Genomic DNA, 1968 nt, shown 5'->3' on the forward strand with positions numbered 1-1968 from the left:
CACCCCGGGCCCAGGGCCCAAGCTGCCTGTGCCCTCCGCTCCCCTTCCCCTCATTCCGTTTTAACCTGGGGCGGGCGGCAGCGAAGAACCCACCTACCAGGTGTCTCCAGGGTTTCTAAACCCGCCCCGCCCCTCGGCCCTGACCCTCCCTTTTCTGCCGCTGGCTCTCCAGCCACAGTCCCCACCCTCACCCCCCACCCCGCCCTCGTCCCTCGGGCTCGGAGCTCCCGAGAGTCACTCACGAAGCCTCCGAGGAGGAAGGCGACTGCCCAAGTCACTCCCGCTGCTCGTACATTGGCCGCAGCCCCGCTAGAGGGGACCGAAGTCGCAGGCCTGGGCGTAGACTCCCGGGCGTTTCCATGGAGACGGGAGGGGGCGGGCGGGAAAGGCGAGCGCGGAGGACGTGGCTCCTGATTGGCCAGAAAGATCGGGATGCAGTTGGGCGCTTTGAGAGGAGGATGCGGCCAAACATCCCAGATACTAAAAACATGGGGCTATTTTAGGCGCTTTCCGGGCCCCTAAGAAGGGGGACAGGGCCAGGAGTTCTGGGAAATGAGCGGCTGGCTTTGGAGGAAAGTGAGACCCTCATGTCCCGCGAGTGCGGAATCCTCATCAGGAACCTGGGGGAACCCTCGTTGTCAGGTTGCCTTTGGGGGCGAGGAGCGGTAGCTCCCGCTGACTCGCGCCCTCGGTGTTAGGTCTGCCCTAGCATCATCCCTAAACTCGGGGTTGGAGTCAAGCAGCCAGGAAGAGGACCTTTCAGGTTCCAGTTCAGGTTGCGGGACACCCGCTTCGCTCCAGGGTGGACGGGGCTTTCCTCCCTCCCCTCTTCCTGCCAATTCCTGGGCTCCCCTGGGGACTGTAGGCAGAGACAGGAAAGGCCAGGCGGGAGCGAAGTGGAGACTTGGGAAGGAACCCCTTCTCCATGTCTGATGAAATGAGAAAGTTGGATTAGAGCAGGTGGTGTTCCTCTGGGCAGGACGTTTCCCAGGTCCTTGTCTGGTGGAGTCGAAGAATGAAATCATGGACAAAAGGTGGTATAATAAAAGATGGAAATTCATTGAGAAACAAGCACAGACTCCCACGTGGGGAGGGGGAGAGAGTCCTACTGGGTCCCTTTTTTCCATGGTTTATAAAGGCTGCGGTTCTTTGTGCCTTGACATCCCTTCTGGTCACTATCCCCTCTGATTTGGTCACTATAGCAACTCCAGGGCTCATACCTCACCTGAGGTACCTGAGGTTCTCCTCTTCTTCTCCCTTATTGTTTTCCTATTCCCTTTGGGCTTTCCTCTTCCCTCTCAGAATGAGGGGCTTCCTTCCCTTTATTCTGTAAATGTTTATCTTCTGCAGCTCCCAGCTCCCTTATTCTATGGAAGTGTACCTTCTGCTGCTCTGTAGCCCTGTGCTTTTTCTATGGACCCCTTAATTCCTAAAATTTCCTAAAACCGATTTTACCCCTAAAAACTCCTTTCACTGAGAACAGGAGAAAGAGATCCAAGCATCTGCTCGTCTGTTATCTAGTTGAGTGTGTTATCTTAGGAAAATGTTTTCATATCCTTGAGCACTTTCCCTCAAACTTGGGCAGAATTCGTTCTATTCAAGATTTAGTAAGCACGGAACCTTTATTAGGGGAGTCTTTAAAAGCAAGGGACTCCTTGGATTCTAATGTGACTACACCACTTACTGGTGATGTGACTTTGGCTGAATGACAGCCTTTTGCTGTCAGTGACCCCACCTTTAAAAGGGGAATAACAACAGTAGCCATTTCACAGGCTTGCTGTTAGAATCAACTTAATGTAGTCAAAATGCTAACCTACTCCCTGGCACATAGGAAGTACCCTATAAATGTTAACTATGTATTTACATTTCAGTGTATAGCAGGAGTCGGTAGTCCTGGGCCTACCCCTCTCGTCTCACCACGAAATGAGCCCCTAAATTTCTTATGATTCCCAACACTTTTATTTGATA

The 1968-nt window shown here is 53.2% G+C and overlaps 1 protein-coding gene across 1 annotated transcript in view; it reads right to left on the bottom strand.

Annotated features, from left to right (window-relative positions):
• ZNF214 (zinc finger protein 214) overlaps positions 1 to 1765 on the bottom strand; it is a 7546-nt gene extending 5781 nt beyond the window's left edge. Inside the window, 2 exon segments of the mRNA XM_014545896.1 lie at positions 243 to 309; positions 1685 to 1765. Coding sequence (XP_014401382.1) covers positions 243 to 309; positions 1685 to 1765 — 148 coding nt within the window.
• Positions 1766 to 1968: the final 203 nt, after the last annotated feature.

This window comes from Myotis brandtii, unplaced genomic scaffold (genome assembly GCF_000412655.1).
Source record: "Myotis brandtii unplaced genomic scaffold, ASM41265v1 scaffold422, whole genome shotgun sequence".
Lineage (NCBI taxonomy): Eukaryota > Metazoa > Chordata > Mammalia > Chiroptera > Vespertilionidae > Myotis > Myotis brandtii.